Source organism: Dendronephthya gigantea, unplaced genomic scaffold, assembly GCF_004324835.1.
Source record: "Dendronephthya gigantea isolate DGI-Jeju-01 unplaced genomic scaffold, DenGig_1.0 000153F, whole genome shotgun sequence".
Taxonomy (NCBI): Eukaryota; Metazoa; Cnidaria; class Anthozoa; order Malacalcyonacea; family Nephtheidae; genus Dendronephthya; species Dendronephthya gigantea.
The window spans coordinates 425,918-444,579 of record NW_021163163.1 but is presented as its reverse complement, the minus strand read 5'-3'; the positions used below and the strand labels follow the sequence as shown (position 1 = coordinate 444,579).

At 37.2% G+C, this 18,662-nt stretch overlaps 1 protein-coding gene across 2 annotated transcripts; it reads left to right on the top strand.

Moving 5' to 3' along the window:
- Window positions 1-1,660: 1,660 nt before the first annotated feature.
- On the top strand, window positions 1,661-18,546 carry LOC114537184 (mitotic checkpoint serine/threonine-protein kinase BUB1-like). 2 transcript variants are annotated; one of them, XM_028558306.1, is made up of 20 exons: window positions 1,661-1,890; window positions 3,333-3,392; window positions 4,018-4,156; window positions 4,910-5,106; window positions 5,662-5,816; window positions 6,520-6,725; window positions 7,336-7,527; window positions 8,507-9,558; window positions 10,142-10,236; window positions 10,387-10,548; window positions 11,307-11,388; window positions 11,698-12,256; window positions 12,387-12,582; window positions 13,460-13,572; window positions 13,759-13,845; window positions 14,195-14,284; window positions 14,481-14,638; window positions 15,131-15,287; window positions 15,863-15,975; window positions 16,855-18,546. In XM_028558306.1, the coding sequence occupies exons 1-20, from the start codon at window positions 1,748-1,750 to the stop codon at window positions 17,033-17,035; spliced, it is 4,137 nt and encodes a 1,378-aa protein (XP_028414107.1). In that variant the 5' UTR covers window positions 1,661-1,747; the 3' UTR covers window positions 17,036-18,546. The 2 variants fall into 2 exon arrangements, with proteins under 2 accessions (XP_028414107.1, XP_028414108.1); XM_028558307.1 differs by lacking the exon at window positions 10,387-10,548.
- Window positions 18,547-18,662: the final 116 nt, after the last annotated feature.

Here is an 18,662-nt window from a genome sequence, read left to right as displayed (position 1 = left end):
CAGAGAAACTGGACTAATACTTTCAAAGCTAAGGCATATAGCTAAAGCAAGCTGCTCTTATAGAAACAGCCACAGGAGTACATTCTTTTCTTTGAAAATCTGGTTTAAAAACTTTTAGAGTTAAATATAGCCAAAGCAAGTTGCTCTTATAGAAACAGCAATGAAAATAACACTGCAACGTTATTAGATATCCCAAGACACCTGCTAACACTTCGAACCACATAGCAAAGTCAAGCAGTACAGACAAAAAGTGGCGCCATACTTTTCATAAGCACTGCTCGACGAAGCTAAATGATTGGAAATCTCACAGAGACCTTGGAAAAATAATAAAGTTACAATGCCACTGCCAATGTTTGTCTCGTAATTGGTTTCTAACTATAGTAGAGATAAGGCATATATATCGTTTCAAGATAACAGCATGCACCCCCCCCCCCCCCAACAATTCATTTACCTATGGGATTATGTCTGCCATTTGTGGCTATGGTTTGTGTTAGTGTGCATGGCTTTTTAGCCATTTCTGATTTCTTAGGTGAAATATGGGTATATATAACAGTTGTGATATGTTTTCAGTTTTAACAGACAAATTATCAACCTAAACCTTAGCGCAGCCCAAGCAGCCCTAAGCACAAGCGAGCAGTCCTAAGCGCAAAACCGATTAAAGTATTTAACCGAATTCAAGAAACGTTTTTCAACAACGCTTTTGATTGGACGTTCATAGTAATTTAAATAATATGATTAATTCTCTTCTCCTGAGCCTGAACATCAGAAATGGAATGAAAGAATTAATCATATTATTCAAATTACTATGCTCGTCCAATCAGAAGCAATGTTGAGCTGCTTGGCCGGGAGTGTTCTGCCAATAGGATAACTTTATTTTGCAACACGAGGAGCGGGTGAAATAAATATTTAGCTTTGGCTTTGATTCAACGACTCAACGTTGCCACATCACAACATGGATAACACGGAGTCGGAGTTCCGGAGCCGGAGTTTCGGAGCCGGAGTTTCGGAGCCGGAGTTTCGGAGCCGGAGTCCCGGAGTCAAAATTACAGAGTCTGACGTAATAATATTGGAAAACACGGAGTCAAAAATTATGGAAAACACGTAGTCTGCCGAAAACATGGAAAACACGGCGTATAAATGTTTGGAAAACACGGAGTCAACGTAAATTATACATATATTCATAAATGAAGGATCGCTCATAAGTCTATACTAATTATTTATACCACAGTAATAGTATAAAAAAAAGAATACACAATATTAATAAACAAAAGATTATAGCTATAATGCCTCTTGCTCAAAGTCATAGAATTATTGTTGTAGACTTTTTTAAATCATTTACTGATGAAAAGAAGAACGTTGAAGGCTATTTACAAGGGGATTGCATGGCAAGAACATGTAGATATAGGATATTTCCTTTTCTCAAAAATACCTTTGGAAGACAACACGCATTAAGTTGTTTAATAATCCGTATTTCATTGTTGTACAGGGTCACTGAAGAAATGTTGCTGCCCCGTGAACACAGAAGGCCCAGGGTACGAGGTTGAAGGCTAAATTATTTGAAAATCCGAATACTTTTTTGCTATACTGCGGGCTCATAAGATATATAGCTCAGTGGCATAATCGCATAATCAGTTCATCAAAATTTTAAATTTAGGCGCCATAGTATTTTGTGTTTTATATTTTGTTTTGAAAGATGTTTTAAATTTCGCTTCTCTCGATTGGAAATATCACTCTCAAACTCAGGGTAATGGATCCGAGAGAGTGGGAATTAAGCAAGGAAAATGTGCAACCGATAAAACAGGGAAGAAAGGTTCCTAACTTGACAGCAGCGTTGACGCCATGTGGCTTAAGTGACGATTCTCTTTACTGGGGACTTCAGAAGGACAAGCAGTAGGTTCTTTTACTATTTACTTGATTTTGAAGTTCACTCTTCTTATAAGTGATTACCTAGCAACACATACGTGTCATGATGGTTTTTATAAAAGTAATTTCCAAGACCAAACCTTGACAAATTTTTTACCTAAATTATGAGTCGGCCAACACTCATATTTAATAAAAGGCTGTACTGCCAGTTACTGCCTGTACACAAATCTTTCCATACCTTAGTTTATATAGCTTGTACGTTACCTATAGCTTATATTTATGAAATATATAATTAATAATAACTATATCCTAATATATTATTTCTACAGAATTACAATGTTTCCTCCTTTTTCTGACATCCCGAGAGTCACAAGAGTGTTTTCCAGTTGGTTTTACCGCTAGATTGTAGGGTTAACTAAGCAACATAAAACAAACTAGGTTTCAAACAATTAGCTAGCTTGAAATGTGCAGACATGGGTTTGATTCCTATTAAGGAGATACATTCTGAAAGCTTAGAGCTGACCAGTTACAATATAAACAGTTGACACTTTGTTTACATTTTAAATCACTTTGCTTAAATATTGGGAAGAGAAGAATATTTGGTAACACTATTTTGCTTCGCTATAGTCATAAATGAATTAATATGCATATGCTGGAGTTTATAATGTTCAGAAAAATATGAAACAATAATATACTAAATTTCAACAATTTTAAGCACAACCAATGTGTAGAAGCCACTATAACACCTCTTTAAGGCATAGACGTAGGGAAGCAAACTTTGTTTGGGGGGGGGTTGTTTAAAAAATAGCTGGAATTTTTTAATTGTACAATGTTCCTAAATTTTAACTTTTACCAGATTTGTAACAATTACCAGATTAGCACATGTGGCAAATTAAGCGCCACATGTGCTTTTAAGAAAGTGTAACCAAAGTGACCATATAGAATACACATATGTGATAGATATTACAAAATTTGGTTTCAAAAATTCTGGCTATGTATATGTGATAGATATTACAAAATTTGGTTTCAAAAATTCTGGTCATGTAACTCTTTTTCAGTTTGCCGGAATTTTCAGCTGAACTTTACCCAAATTTCATGATTCTCGAAATTTCTGCCCCCTGGCCCGTACGCCTATGCTTAGAGGACCACAGAACAGGAAGGGATCTTTTGGTCCTTGCTGAATCCATGTGATGTTGAAACCAAACATACATTTTGGTTTGTTATAAACTGAAGATTCACTGTTTCATTTAGATTTTTCTTGTGCATTAAAATGGCGATAATGTTAACCTTCTGTGGGCTATAAAATTAACCTTCTGTGGGCTATAAAATCATGGTTGTTATGATTAAGTCACTCAGGCCCAGAGTCATTTAAAGTTATACTTATTTAGGAAGCTCTTCATTTCAACAAAGTGTTTATTTTAATATATGCAATGTCATTTCTAAATATTTTAATTATCTTCTGTTTAAAGGAATTTTGAGGCTGAAATTCGAACATATGAGGGTGATGATTTTCTTGATATTTGGTACAGGTACGTTTTATGTAAATTTTTGCTGTGTGAACTAAAAAAATTGGTTGTTTTAGCCACGTTTTTAGTTATCAATTTTAACCAGTAAAAAATATTGGTCCAAAAAATGAATCTCAGCTGAGGTAACCAATTTATGATTTTAAATTGGTAAATACTGTTTCTACAGTGTTTAATTTGCACAGTTTTCAAAAATCATGACGAAATTGGTAAATTCTGTTTCTACAGTATTTAATTTGCACAGTTTGCAAAAATCATGACGAAATTGGTAAATACTGTTTCTATACAGTGTTTAATTTGCACAGTTTTCAAAAATCATGACGATCGAAATTGGTAAATTCTGTTTCTACGGTATTTAATTTGCACAGTTTGCAAAAATCATGACGAAATTGGTAAATACTGTTTCTATACAGTGTTTAATTTGCACAGTTTGCAAAAATCATGACGAAATTGGTAAATACTGTTTCTATACAGTGTTTAATTTGCACAGTTTTCAAAAATCATGACGCAATTGTTGTCCTTGACCAAATCATACGATACAGACACCCTGCATATAAAGACTCTGTATATATGTTGCTGGGGTAAACTGGGCGAAACTGTTCAATTTCGTTTCTTTCACGATAATTTCTAGGTACATTCTGTGGACTGAAGAAAACGTACCAAAAGGCGGTCGTGAAATTGGTACATTGTTGGAACGCTGTATCAAAGAGTTTCAAGACGTCTCCAGATATCAAAATGATGAACGGTATTTGGACGTTTGGCTGAAATATGTAAGTTCAATTGCTTTGAACTAGATGGTGACGAAATTAAAATATGACACAAAATAAATAGAGATTAATTCATCGGCTTGGCGAGTGTGGAACCAGTGTGTTCAGTGACCCATTTACTCGATCCAACTTTGTCGGACCAATTCACTTCTGACGTATGGAATGTAGTTTGTTATTGATAATGGAATACTGCACTGGCCTAAATTGTTGATTTGCTGCCGATATACAATTACTGAAAATTACGTTGCAAGTCAATTAACAGACTATAAAGCATCCATCAGAATCAGCATCCATCACCTATATATCCCTAAGAAACTTCGTAAGCAAGCGTCAATGTAGCCTGCAACGCAGACTATATATGGGGTATCTATACCCCAATATATAGTCTGCGTTGCAAGCTAGCGTCAATGAATCCCAGACCCAAGTCCTATATATGACCGATTCTAACTTTTTTGTTCAAACACATAGCTACACTAGATTCAGAATTCATTTGCAAGAAGTTGTAAAGGTCCTGTTACACGGTGCACTTTACACGGTGTACATTGCAACACAATTCCACTTTTGAGATATCTAAATTTGGCACCTACGAAACTTTTATGTTCATAACACTCCGTTTACGTTTCTTACACTTACTTTTGGAAGACTCTTCGCTAATTTACATCTCTCAAAAGTAGAATTGCATCGCATTGCAAGTTGCAAGAAAAATTGCACCGTGTAACATGGCCTTAACTTGTGGTTTCATCTTCCATTTCACAGGCGGATTGTTGTTCAGATCCTCTTGAAATATTCAACTATTTACACGCGAGTGGCGCGTGTTCTCAGCTCGCTCTGTTGTACATTGCGTGGGCATCTGCATGTGAGAATGTCGAGAATTTTCAAAAGGCCGACCAGGTGCTGTCGTTAGGGATTGAGAGAAGAGCCCAGCCGCTAGAGATGCTCCAGAAACATCATACGTAAGTTTTCTTCTAAATCTACCATGTAATATCCAGACCTCGAGTATAATTTCGAAAAGTCGGCCTGGCCGATCTCCACAAAATTTCTATTATACCTATTTTCAATCTAAAGATATGCAAAATGCCTAATTAGTGAACCGTGATTCTACCAAGGTCTGTGATTGTACCATGGCATGGATAAAGAGTTTTATACTGTAAAACCCTATACGATGCACGATTACTTCCATTTGCTTAACGCTTGAACATTAATTGTTATTCGATCACTTTACCCAGAGATGTCAGCTGGGTCGTTAGTTTTATAGCTCTTTTTACCTGATTTGGATTTCACACAAATTTCTGGATTTGAAACTTCAAATTACCTGTAGAACGCGCTGATTAGATTGTCACAGGATTAAATGTCACAGGATTCATTTTTTGATGAACAAATGGCTAATAAATCCCGATTACAGCGAGGCTCGTAAGCTATATAAAAAGGGTTCTCTATGAAGAGTGTGATTTGTTGGATATTTAGCCAGCGAAGAGGTTGCTATATAATATTTCATATTTTTTCTATAGAGGGTTTCAACACAGATTAAACGCACGTATCGTTGCGTCTGAAGACAATCAACCAGGTTTTGGACATGGGGATCAACGCAAAGCTCTGGGGTCCCTTTTGACGGCGGGCAAGAAAAAGATGGTTGGAGTGCTTAGAACACCTGCTTCTCAGAATCGTAAGATCTTTTTTCGAGAACCATTTCGTTACTATACTGTACGTCAGAGGACGATTTCAACGGGAACCACGGAGTATTTTGATAAAATGTAAAACAAAAAAATTATATAAAACAAAAAAATTATATTTACTTCTTACGAAGTTTCTATTCTTTTTGCTTAATGATTGATTATTGCAGATAAGATGCATGTTCAAAATTTTTATCAATCAGCCTTTCTCACGATGACCTTTTTGGGGTACTTTCAATTTTCTGAAATGGGTTTAAAAATTATGATTTAACATGAAAAGCACTTTTTTTTTAGAATCACCAGACCATTTGAAGAGTAAATTCAGCCTAAAATTAAAGGCAGTCGCCGTTACAAGGTCTCACGGTTTTGAAAAAAAGTACCCCAAAATTGGCGGCATATTTGTCATCGTGAGAAAGGCTATATATACAAATATAGAAAGAGACACACCATACTGTTCACCCCTGTTCACATGGAAATATTTTATAGTTAGAAATCTAGAGAGGTGATGCATGACCAATTGATGAAATCCTTAGAAAAATGGAATCTTTGTATATATTTGATTGGTCAAAATATAGCATGAATCTCGTTGAAGCTGACCGGAATTAAATTGATCTACCATTTGTTATTTTTGATTGGCAATTTCTGATTTATCGACCGTCATAATCAACACTAGTTTTCTTGAATGTTTTTATTTAGCCGTCATTGCGGCCAATCCAAGATCTGGTGGTGTAAAATCCGAGAAGAGAGGATTAGGATTCGCCGTTCACCATGATTCCGACGATGTTGAGAACAGAATATCGCAGCTTCCTGAAGTCTGTGGCAATGAATGGAAAGAAGCACCAACACAGAGTTTAACGAGCAAGGAAAATATTAACATGCCTGGAAAGTGGACTGGAGGAAAGGTAAAATACATATTACACTGTACTGTATACACACAGGCAATAAAACTGATGTAGCTACCTCGATCTTTGTCCTACAATAGTTTCAAAAAATCGGTTCAAATTATGTAAAACTTTACTGAGGATTGTCCATATTCTGCACGGTTCTCTTCCAAAGGCAACAGTCTTTCATTGAAGGTTCAACTCGTTGACGCGGTTTTTTGTAACATCACAAGTCGATACGTCTAGTGTAGATGTTTTCGTAAAGATTGTGGCTATAATCTGCCTAATCAACTTAAACTAGTTGCGGACTTAAGCTACTAGCAAACCAAAGGTCGCGGGTTCGATTCCCACCGTGCATGGTCAAGCTAATTTTTTAGCTTACCCGGTTGGTGACTCAGAGTAGCATTATCCCCCATGTTCATTTCATATACACACCTGAGTCTTATGCGCTATTACTATAGTTGCGGATATTATTAGGTTATGGAGAAAACAACTTTTCTCAAACGTTTTTTTGTTTTTCGCTGATTTTTCGGAGGTTCCCTTTTCATTGCATCAAGCCGACCTTAATTTACCTCTATACAACCTACACTATATAAAAACTATATAAAATTTGTATCTCTTTTAATCTTAGGGCCCTTCTAGAAGAGCTCCCAGTAGCACTGTCCCGCTGACTCGTGCGGTACCGCAACCAAGTTTTCAAATTCATGTTGATGAAAATGCTGACCAGATCGGCCATGTCCATCAAACTGTAGGAAGTCAGGTTTTGTCTGTGAGAAAATCAGACTCGGAAGTGTCTAATAATCCTCTTAAAAATACTGCTGATGTAAGTACTTTTTAATCTCCCTCGCGGCTGCTAAAATGCGTTCCTTATTTTTGAGGCTATTGCATGAATCCACTCTATCCATACCATTCGTAATATTCGTGGACATGCTGGTAATATAAGAGTTAGCATGATCCTCTTGTGATAACATGGCATATCGGTGCTTTTTTATTGAAGTTCGTCTAATATATATAGATAAAAAACATTTTAGATGCAATTTTTGTAAAGCTTGTAGTTTATCTGCATGTAGTTTGTAACAACTGTTCGTAACACTTAGGGTGGATTTCCACTTACAGAGAAATACCTCGCCAGCCTAGCGAGATATTCAATATTCATGCATATTCTCTGTTAATTGAAAACAGTCATTTATGCTGTTAAAATTCTATAAGCAAAAATTTCACTAGCAAACTATTTCTCTGTAAGTGGAAACCCAAACTTGCACTTGTATATTCTATTTTCGGTGCTTTTACCTGGAGTCATGCTCCCATTTGAGAACCTGTTCGAGAACATGTTGACTCAAACTTTAGGCTCGCGGTTGCTCAATATTCAGTGAACACTTGATATAGGGTGAATTTTAGCTCCTCGCCCTCGTAAACAATGTCGTTTCCGCTCAAAAATGCTTTTCAATGCACATGAATGGTCATATATAGATCTTCTACCTATAATGAATGGGTATATATTGTGAATATCAAAAGATTTTACCTGTAGTTCGTAATAGCTGTTCTAATACTAATACAGTGTAATATACTGTTCTCAATGTTTGTAACTGGAGTCACCCGTTTAAAAACACGCTAGTAACTAGTAATATGTTAACTTTGCAAACTTTAGGCCCGATTTTTAGGCCCATGAACATTTAACATGGGGTGAATTTTGTAGCCCCATGCCCACAAAGAATCGTGAAATTTCGTAGAGATTTCGTAGGGGAATTGAGAATGGATTTAAGGAGTCATTTTTTCACCTTTTCCCTCTTTTTTTATTGCAGTCGTGTGCGCCAAACGTGAAGGTTATGTACGACAAGTCAAAAGTTTACACCGGTGCCGAGGAATTTCAGTTTGAGGAGATTCACGCTGCAAAGTACATGGCGGTGTTGAAGCAAGGATTGCCGCGCCGCAAGGATATAAACAAAGCGAAGATGGAACAGAATAAAAAAGTGAAGCCAGAGAAGAACGAGCGCGTCATGTACCCGAAAAACAAAGTTTATGCTTACGAAGGGGAGTTTCAACCTGAAGAGTTGATGGCGAGGCTTTATTATGAGAGAGGCAATCGATTACGGATTCCAAAAACGAAGGAATTACAACCGAGTATCACTCACCCAACAGATTTGCTATGCAGAAGTGTTCAACTCGACGGAGTCCACCCACCTGAAGCCGAGGCAAGCAACGTTACTTTGCGCACTGTCGCTAAAAAATCCCTTCCTCGGCTTTCCGAAGATTTCCGTGTGTGGGACGACAATGAAGCTATACCTCATCGTCAGTTGAGTGCCCAAGTTGTGTCCGTACCTCCAGAAAATAGTAGAGAAATTGGCCAATCCGTTTCAAGTTTCCCCATCTTCCATGACAATGAAAATATTCCCCCACCTCCATGTAATACACGAAGCACCATTTTGTCCGACAAACCAAAAGTCCACTCTTCTTCACTCAGCGAGTTTCAAAATATCGATGCTGAAAATATCCCCCCACCTCCTTGTGGCACTCGGGGTGACACCTTACGAAATAGCAAAAGAGTTTTAAATCCACCAAGTTTGATTCCAAATATCGACGCTGAAAATATCCCCCCACCTCCTGATACCCGAGGTACCACTTTACCTAATCGTGCAAGAAACATTTCAGCATCTAGGATGATTGTAAGTACAGATGTTGGAGCTAGTGAAGACTTCCCACCACAAGAAAATTGCCGCCTTTCCAGTGTTTCTAAGAATATTCCCCAAGCTACCGAGAATATTGAAAGTTTTCAAGCCGTTCCTTCAACTTGTATCCCTGGAAGAGAAAGTATACCCGTACCTGAAACCACCGTTGATCCCGGACCACGTTCAAGGTAAGGTCACACCTACCTGGTGTTCAAAGATGCATCTTGTTATATCAGACTTGGCCAAATCAATTTTTATGAGAAGTCTAGGTTTCTGACTGTATTAGTGCATGGTTATCACAAGTCATCTTTTGCGACTTCAGAGTGTATCCAATATTCTTCATTACTGTTCGCTTCACCCTTCTGCCAATTCGACCGTGACTGGCCTGAAAAACAAAGCGCGCTTCGCCCGCGCGGGGCGTAATGGAGAATCGCCTTTATGGTGAAAGCGGACCTTATAAGGTCATGTTACACGCTGCAATTTTTCTTGCAACTTGCAATCCAATTCTACTTTTAAGAGGTGTAAATTAGATTACATTAGAAAAGGGCTTCAAAATGTAAGTGTAAGAAACGCCATGGAGTGTAATAAAGACAGAAGTTCGGTTGTTGCCAAATTTACATCTTTCAAAAGAAGAATTGCATTGCAAATTGCAAAAATTGCACCGTGTAACAGGGCCTATAGTGTCAGTCAACGCAATTATGTGTGCCAAATAAAAACTAGGCGATTGGGTAAAAGAGAATAATCAGTTGTTTGAATCTATTTTTTTTCTAGAGAATCGTTTCATGCCGAAGAGAGTAAAAAGTCAGAGCGGAGGATTCTTCAAACCATCACCCCAAAATTACCACGTTATAAGCTAGATCTCGCAGGTAAGTCATGAACATGATCGAGTTCACGTTGTCAATCTCTAATTCTTTTGTCAAGCTTTCTTTAGGAATCCTGGCCCTGTCTGCGCTGAAGACAACAACAGGTGGTTTCCATCATTTGTCGTCACTCTCTCCATGTCTTTTTTCTCGCAGGTCCATCGCCAACGTTGACAACGAAGGAGGCATTCGCTGACGTGATGCCGTGGTTTAACACGACTGTTGGCCGAAGTAACAGCGATGATGAACTCGAGAATGATTTTAAAAATGACGAAAATGATGATGAAGATAACGTGGGATGGTGCGGTATACCATTTGGTAAGTACATATTACATGATAGCTACATCTTCTCAATCAACGGAAACGTGTCGCTGTTATCTTGACGCTGTTTTGAGACGACCGGCGTTCTTTTGATGGTGTGATTTCAGCTGTTGACCTTCATGGCGGTCTTTACGTTTGATTTTAAAGTATGTAGCAAATCTAACGTTCCAGTCTTTATATAGCTAGAGTTCTTCGTCGCCGCCACGCCTATAGCCCGTTTTCCACAAATTTATTCGCGCGAACAGATAAAAAGAAGGAAGGGATTCTCCTTTTTCGCGGCGAATTTTTTCGCGATCCAATCACATCACCGAATTTCAGATATCGCTTTGCATCGCGCGAATAAATTTACCTGGTGGAAAACGGGCTTATATTCATGGAGAAGAACAGTGCAAACCACGAGTAATGTATCGGGCAGCAAAGTGATTTTTTCAATCGCTCTAAAATGTCGGGACCGGTCGTATAAAACTCTTTAAGTACACTTTGCATAATTAAATCCTCAGTTAACTCAGAAATACACAACTCTGCTTGGCCAATTCTGTCGCTAACTACGGTTAAAAGTTAACATGTCGCCCCTGGTCGGAATTTAGTATTTCTTAGTTAATTTTGACCCTTTTTAAACAAGCTTCTGAACGGTGATTTAATCCGTTGTTGAGACACCCAGCTATCCAGCTTTCGTACAACCGCCCCCAGATTAATTCTTGTGAAAAACACTTTCGACATGGTCATTAATAAACTATCTGTGGCACTATTAATAGGTGAAGGTTATGAAAAAAAGGAGAATACAGATGGTCAGGCGAAGGAAATTAGCATTTACTGCGATGAAGACCAAGAAAATGTGTAAGTATAAATATAGGCCTGGAAAAGAATTTATTCCAATGCAAAAGCTAGTGAAACTTAGTTTTAACAGTTAAAACTAAGTTTCACTTTTGCATTGAAATACATTCATTTCCTACATGTACATTTCTGCTATTAAACTTCAAAGCCATATGCTGCACAGGAGTTATTTCTGCTAAGCGTAAAGCCAACACACATATACATGCAGTAAACAACCTTCTAGTAAAACTTTTATGTGAATCTCTTGGGATACAAAGTTTGAATAGGAAAATATTTTCGAGCATTTTAACAGGGAAATCATCTCTCTTGCAGGCCTCTATTTGGTTACAGTCAAACAAAACTCGAGAGACCAATTCTTGGGATATTGCAACCGTCGGAGGGTATTCCTTTTGTACCTCTGGAAGATTTGGAAGAAATTGACGCAGAAGATGAACGATTAGACGAAGTTTGTTCCGATCGAAATCCCGTTTCACTCACGAGAGAAGAAACCAAGTTTGCAGAGGATGAGACAACACGCCATAACTGGGAGAATCATTCACAATTCACAGCTGCTGCTAGGTTAGCGTCCACCCCATTCTCGAGTAATCTCAGTCCTCCGAAGTTGGAGAACTTACATTGTAGCAGGATACAGGCAAATGACGACGAAACAAACGTTTCAAAAGTCACGAATCCGACTTCGAATTCCCCCTATAATGCAAACAATAGCAAAGGTCTGAGCCCAATACTCGAATGCAGCGATGAAGATGCTAAGACTGGTTCGTCGAAAGGATCGTCATCTTATTTACCGGGTTTATCCGCTCAAACGACGCAGCCAACGATCGTTAGTCAAGCTAACACGATGCTACAAGACGGGACAACTAATTTATCTGAGGTACATGCAGTCTATCCAATATCAAGAATTAGCTTTCAAAATTCAGCCTGCTTGAAAAAATTTGTAATGTTATTGTGACTAAATTTTTTAATATTCTTGAAAGTTTTCATTTTTCCTGTTATTTCCAAAGGGTCCGAATAAGAATATGGATATAACAGTTCATGATATGAATGGAACCTTCCTGAAGATAATCAATCCTTTTGATCCAAGCTTGTGTAACGAGCTCTTAGCTCAGCTTCACAACCCTGTCACTTCTTTCCCTGGTTACCACGATTTCAAAAAAAATGTCTTACCGAAGTTTGCTATGAACAAAGTTGTCTCCATTGGTAAGTTGCATATTCCACGGCTCAATTTTAGAATAGCAATCGTGTCTTTATAAGTACGCATAATGGACCACTTGCATAATTTTGACTAAGGGAATTTTCGAAAAGTGCATACTAAACTTAGTAAAATTGGCAAATTTGGCTGCGAATCATTTTAAAGTACGGAAAATATAACGAAGAGAAGTTTGCAAATTTTGTATTTTGTCACTAAATTAGTTACACACTTTCGCCCGTAATACGAAAGTATACAAAAAAATGCCTACTTCGCATGGCTGTATTTTCCGTATTATTCGACATTTTGCAGCTGAAGCTGCAATTTGGCAATTATACTGAAATTGACCTTTTCGTAATTACATCACAACATTTTAACGTTACAACGTTTAAATTTAGAACCACCTTAATTGAAATGGATTTCAAGTTTTAATCTCACGAGCCACGTGCAAAGATGCAAAACATCCTAAGGATGTAAGGATATGTCATCCTTCTTCAACACATGCATGAAATATATTAATTTAAAGTGGTTCTAAATTGAAAACGATAATGTTGTGACGTGATTAACGAAAAGGTCTATTTCAGTTTGCTCGTTTTAGCTGTGATGATATATCTCCTTTCATAAGTACCTATAGATCATAAGTGCATGGGTTTTTTATGCAGGTGGTCCATTGGTTACTGGTTTTGTAGATTTTTATCTAACATGGCAACCAACTCTTTCTCAGAGTTCACAAAATGCATTAGTTGCAGAACTTATTAGGAATAAGTTCAATAAATGCAATAGTTGTAGAAGTATTTTCCGGACTTCTTTCAAAAATCATTTCAATAATATAAGGTGTAAATCTCAAAATTCTTCTGTTTTATTTTTTACATTCACTTCATTTTTTAGGTAGTGAACTTTTCAAGATTGACAGCATTGCTGGAACTGGTGCGTATGCCAAAGTTTTTTCGGCAACTAAAGTTGACACTACCACTTCAAACACAGCAGAGGTTGCCTTGAAGGTAAATAATCAAATATACGTCTTCTAAAAACTGCTCAAGAAATTGAATATATGCCATAACTTTATAATTTCATAAATCCACAAAAATCCAAATAATTGATCCAAATATAATTTTAATAAATCCATCTCTTAATTCATATCTTTCCACCCCGATTATCCTTTACTGGATTTACTGTCTCGCTCTTAGGTACAGCGTCCGGCCAATGATTGGGAGTTCTATATATGTTCGGAGATCGTGAAAAGAATGCGCAATCGTGGTAAATCTCAATCAGAGGTGGGCGAAGATCTTAATTCGTGCTTAATGAAAATACCTTTAGAGAAATGACTATAATGGAGTTGTAAAAAGTTATGATCGATGTTAATGTGTTGGAACATGTCAAGTGATTATCATCAAGTTATCTTATAAATTCTGCACCAATGGGGATTTTACCTTCAAAATTTACTCTGATCTAAGAGTCTTCCTATTCGCGACTTTTTCGTGCTATCCTTTTGTTTTACGATGATTTTTTTTGCAGACCAATCAAGTTAATGCATGGATTTTTGTTTTTGCGCAAATGTCGCCCAGTTGAAAAGGTTTGCCAAGTGCTACCAGTGAATGATTATCTGAATGATGTTCTTTTTAGATTGCTTCTGTGATGAACGCCACAGATCACTATTCCTTTGCCGATGGCAGCTGCGCCGTCGCCAACCTTCACAAACGAGGAACATTCTTGGTAAGATCTCAAAATACCTACTGGTATCTCAAAATACTCGTGTAAAAACTTGCTGCTCCACACTATAGCTTACAGCTGAAAATCGGGCAAGAAAACGTTTCAAGTTTAAAACATTTCAAAATACATATACAGCTAATATTCCCTGTGATAATATAATGTATACATTGGATTTTTTTTCATAATAATTTTTTTGCAGGATTTCGTCAACGAATGCAAGGTGCAACAAAGTATAAACGAAAGAATCGCGTTTTTCTGTGCCATTGGAATGATGAGGATCTTGGAAAACATTCACGACTGTGGCATTATTCATGGTGATTTCAAACCAGATAATTTCGTTGTTCTCGAAGACAATGTGTACGAGTATTCTTGTATAACCCTATAATTGTTGCTTATCGCCTGTTTTCCAACAGGCTGTATTTTGCGCGCTAAGTGGATTTTTTTCGTGTGCTCTTAAACAAGGAGGGATTTCGTTTTGATTATCCCATTTGTTTACATTTTTCACGCTAAACCAATCATTTGAAAAACCGCACGCAAATTTCTGTCTAGTGGAAAACAGTCTTATATATAAGGTTAACACTGTCGAAATTTTGGCAATGATAAATCCGGATAAATCAAGATAAGTTGTAAAAAAATACCTTGTCGTATGGTTCATGATTATTGTTTCCAAAGATTTTTAGCAAAACCTTTAAAACCTATCTTTCAAGAATTTCACAGAAATTTTGACATTGCATGTAATCAGGGAAACTTCGACGTCGCATGTAATCCGGAAATTTTGACGTTGCATGTAATCTTTTAAAGAATAGTTGCCCTTTTTTCTATAAGCTTGACGAAATCTTGATGTTTTAGTGGCAGCGATGAAGAATTATGCCGACTTGGATTGATCGATTTTGGATGCGCCATTGATCTGAAGCTATTCCCCCCGGGTACGCGTTTCAGTGTTGACAAAAATACCGAGTCATTCGAATGCATTGAAATGAGAACTCAAAGACCTTGGACAACTCAGGTGTGTTTATGGATTTTGTCGGATCAATCGCTTTAAAATCGCCTGTTGTTTGCTATAACTTTGATTAAATCTTATTGTTCCTAAATCGAGCATCCTTTTTATTAATTGTCTGTTCCAAAGATGAAATTTTATCGCTTTTCGAGCATTTTTAGACCAGTTGAAAAATCACTATCCCGTGGGTAGAGAGCTATTCGGCTTTCATACAACCGGCCCCTGATAGATATTTTATAGTCTGCTGACTTGCAAAGTATATGGGCAGCAAATCACTTAGCATCAAATGTGGTACAACAACTGCTTATTGCCTAAAATAGACAAAACACTTCAGTACGTTTGCTTTATCGATAACAAACTACATTTCATATGTCAGAAGTGGATTGGATCCAACAAAGTTGGATCGTGTGACGGGGCTTTATCCTAATTAAAGTTTCATGAAATATACAAATTTCGTCATGCAGTTCCACTCGCCATGCAATTCTTCATTCGCTATCATGCTTGACGATCATGCTCTTATCACTCGCTGATTCTCTGCATGCATGGTCACCAAGATTTCTCATGTCTATTATTTTCCAATATAGGTGGACACTTATGGCATGCTATGCAGTTTACATTGTCTGATATTTGGTGATTACATGAAGGTTTACCAAGAAAAGAGGACTGGTCGTTGGAAGATTACGAAATCCTTTAACAGGTTGGTTTTAATGTTTTAGAATTTCTGCCAAGCTTGACCATGCAATGTTTGCTCGGTATTAAAAATACACTTAGTTTCACAAATCTCGTGCACAAGGATTTTAGTTCCTTACAAATTACATGCATGGTGTCGTAAAGACGCTATATAACTTTCGAAATTGAAATTATTCAAAATCAAGTTGTCATATTGTTCTAAAATACATTGAAGTAACTGCAGAACATTAATTATAAAATATGCCATTCTTACCTATGAGGATCAGGCTTCAACTTGGTTTTCATATATCGTAATTCATGGCCGATATATGCTACGATTCATTGTCCGTGACCAATAAAGTTGATAACTTCCTTCGATAGACAAAGCATTTTACAGTATTTGCATCAATGACCGCCGACAGTCAGACATGCACATGCATGGCGCATAACTTCTTCGCAATTTTTTGCTCGTGTGGATTAACGCAAATAGGCCTACAAAAATTTAAAGTTTGCTAGAGAAGAATGACATGTGAAGAATGACTTGAATTGTATAAATTTAAATATTGTTATCCATGTGTGTAAATTGAAATCATTGGCAAAAAATCATTTGGGGGTACAAACAAATTTTACTGTCGTCTTGCATAATGCTTATGTCAAACATTTATACACTTGTGGGTCCCAATAGAGTGCTTATGTGCTTACAATTCATTGTTATGGGTGATTTCAGTAGTTTTCGGGGTAGCGACATCGTAATGACCTCGTCGTAGGCATAGACATCCTGAAATAATGCTACTGTGATTGACGTTATTACACAGTTTCACGAAATCGTATCCTAAATTTCTCTATATTTTGTAAAATTGGTGGTTAAGAAAACTACAATGAATGATCGTTTATTTTTCAATTCAAGGACCTGGAACAGAGTTTTGTGGAACAAGCTGTTCGATATGTTTTTAAATATTCCAAGTTGCGATGACCTGCCATCGCTTGCCGCTATCCGCCAGGAATTTCAAGAATATTTCGAATCTGAAGAAGACGACGACTTGGAACAAACATGTGATGTACAAAAGAGATATATGAATGATCTGTGAAGGTATACTTGACTTGACTTTCAGACATTTCCATTCAAGTTGTGTTAGCTGACGATGCAACATCGCATGTCCTTGTAAATTTATATTCGGTTTTTTATACACATGTATATACGTGTGTAGTACGAGGTAATAATTTTCTCTCGGACCGTCTTTCGGACATAATTTTCTTTTGAATTATGGGGTAATATATTGACTATTTGTATATTTGTTTAATGCCAAGCGATGATGATGATACATCGCTGACTGGTGATACATGAACACCATGCAAACGCTGATATTACAGTATATGGGCTTTGATATTTGTCATTGATAGTATTAACTTCATTATCACCAGTTCACTGCTTCGACTTCGGAATGGCTAATCAAAATTGTTAAACTGAATACAAAACTTCTATTAAATTTCGGTTGAGGTTTCTATAGGCTATAGCCACGTTTACACTAAAGCCTATGGCCAGGCCTGAGCCTAGGTGTAAACGTTATTTTTTTGACCTGGTATATGCCACAAAATCCAGGCCCACAAAAGGTGGCCTTGACCAGGTCTAGGTGTGAACGTCGTTATCTGAGTCAAGTCTGGTTTAGGCCAAAAATGAGGCCCACAGAGGAAGGTTGCCTGGACCAAGTTCAGAGCTGATCCAGAGCATGTTTTTTTCTAATATGAATGGATTTTGTCTGGTCCTGACCAGTTTTTAACTTAATAGTATAATCTGCAGATCATTAGGATGTGACAAATTAGCACCATGTGAACAGACCTGGAACTTTTCATGTGCCGTATCGAATGCAAATGAACTTAAACAAAGATTTTAGCTCATTAACATTAGGTTCGGCACATGAAAAGTTGCGCGTCTGAAACAGGCCTTAATCTTGTACGGCAGCTGAAGTCACAGGATTTACTCCGACCACGAATTTTTCAGCCTTTATGACTTCTGTTTGCTTGCTTTCTCTCCTGTGGTTGCGTCTGCTAACTCCATAAAATTAACCAGTTTAGAAAATTCAGCGTGAAGTCGACAAAAGCACTTCATCCTGACAAGTCCGAAAATTCGGGACACGTTGTCGAAAAATTCTGGACATGTTTTCGGCAATCGAACGGCGAAAAAATTCAGTCATCACAAAAAAATATACTTGATATATGAACCTCGCAGAATAATATATATATAATTTCTATAATAAATGCAGATACCATAATACAGAAAACGGGGTAACTGCAGAACCTGAACTTAGTACAGAATGTTGCTGAAATAATTTGTGTTAATTGTGAATACTTAAATATTTTAAGTATAGACAATTCGTAAGATAAACAGAAAAGAGATCATATAACACTTGTCATTGTGCGACACATGAGGGGCTATTTGCTATGTATTTAACCAGCACCCTGTTTCAAGTCTCTTTAGACAGTTTACAGCGGCTTCTGTACATCTATTCTGCGCATAACATTGGGGGACTCCATGATTTATAAATTACCCAAATTTCGTATGTTATAACAATAGAGTTGATGTTCGCAGGCATAAATGTGTTCTTGGCCCGACTCTGAACTGAACTCTATGAGTTCTGAGGAGGGCCAAAAACACATTTATGCCCAATTTTTGTATAAAAAATCATGTAATGTGTGAACACTTCAGTCATTCTTCTG